This window comes from Wasmannia auropunctata, unplaced genomic scaffold (genome assembly GCF_000956235.1).
Source record: "Wasmannia auropunctata unplaced genomic scaffold, wasmannia.A_1.0 LD324716.1, whole genome shotgun sequence".
In the NCBI taxonomy this organism is placed as follows: domain Eukaryota; kingdom Metazoa; phylum Arthropoda; class Insecta; order Hymenoptera; family Formicidae; genus Wasmannia; species Wasmannia auropunctata.
In genome coordinates, this window is record NW_012038174.1 from 1 (window position 1) to 1,355 (window position 1,355).

The 1,355-nt window shown below is 28.3% G+C and overlaps 1 protein-coding gene across 1 annotated transcript; it reads right to left on the reverse strand.

The window, feature by feature from the left end:
• Positions 1-321: 321 nt before the first annotated feature.
• On the reverse strand, positions 322-1,297 carry LOC105460305. The gene is made up of 2 exons (XM_011706747.1): positions 1,114-1,297; positions 322-934 (listed from the first exon to the last, which is right to left on the reverse strand). The coding sequence occupies exons 1-2, from the start codon at positions 1,143-1,145 to the stop codon at positions 589-591; spliced, it is 378 nt and encodes a 125-aa protein (XP_011705049.1). The 5' UTR covers positions 1,146-1,297; the 3' UTR covers positions 322-588.
• Between the last annotated feature and the right edge of the window lie 58 nt (positions 1,298-1,355).

Consider the following 1,355-nt stretch of genomic DNA (forward strand, 5'->3'; position numbering starts at 1 on the left):
TAGATTTTGTTTTGATATTACATTTAAAATTATAGTTTTATTTTGCAAAATAAGTTGTCAGAAAATAAAACATTGTTATATTATATATATATATATATATATATATATATATGTATATATATATACATACATAAATAAATTTATAATATATACATATACATATTAAAAATTTATATATTAAAAATTGAAAAGTTAAAAAGTGCCAAATATATCTGTATTTAGAATTATATAAATTGCATTTTATAAATGTCTTTCTTTTACTTTTGAATTCCAGAGATGTTTAAATAATTTGTATCTCTGTTTTTTTTATGAATGATATATGTCTTATTATCAATCCAAGACAAAAGCATATATAAAAACATTCAATATTTTTAATGATTTATAGGTCAATTTTAAGCATAATCGTATGATTCGTAATTTGTTCTCGTAAGAGTAAAAATTTATGACTAAATGCTTATAATTTTACGTAATATGTCTACAGACAACTTCTTGCTAGTCGCACAATTTACGAGAACTTATAGGTACTTACAAATTATCGTACATCTTACGACACGCAATTACAATTTCAGTTATAAGGTCTTACAATTTTTACAAGGACAACTTAAGCTTTACGATTCGGCTTAGAATTAAAATAAAAAATATAAGGGCAATTTCTTCAAAACTACACATGATTGACAATTTTTTTGCGATTTCATGAATCTTTAAAAAACGGAAAGTGCTGATCTTGTTTCTGTGCTTTTCAAAAAATAATGCATTTATATATCGAAAATGACTCGTTGCATTATAGGTTGCTATAAGAGTACACTTACTGGTCCTGGATATGATGTTGCATTTCGTTTTAACTGCCAAAATTGCGAGGGCGATCGCCAAAACGATGCATAAGAGGAACCCGAAAATCGCTATCATCGTTAATCCGCGTTCTAAACTGGATCGTCTTTTCCACCATGTCGAGTTTTTACATGAAAAAAATATTGAAAAATGAAAATTGTAAAGAATTGACGCAATCAAAATTACATTGTTCCTAAAAAATATACGTTTGGCGTGTAGTTTTTTGAAAAGGATTACTGCTACTACTGTGGGCAATTTTTGTTTTTGATGACTATTGCAACTCACCTGACAGCAGTTTCTTCCATGCTGTTGGTCATCGTGATTAGAATAGTATTCTCTATGTCTTGCTGAGGTGTATCTTTTTTTCTGATTCTCACTAGTACGTAACCACCTACTCTTTCTGTGTCTTTTCCTTTTGTGTCCCGGTTTTTAATTCAATTGGAGTTTCACAATCGTTTCTAGAACGTTAATCGCGAAGATTTTTAATGATTCGTAACCACGACGTTATTCTCGTTTCCTTGAAATTT

What these genes read in the sequence shown, in the direction of transcription:
- LOC105460305 (XM_011706747.1), bottom strand. Translation starts at nt 1,145, where the DNA reads ATGACCAACAGCATGGAAGAAACTGCTGTCAG. An exon ending in ATGGAAGAAACTGCTGTCAG is followed by an intron (nt 935 to 1,113) that starts GTGAGTTGCAAT and finishes ATGGTGGAAAAG; the next exon opens with ACGATCCAGTTTAGAACGCG.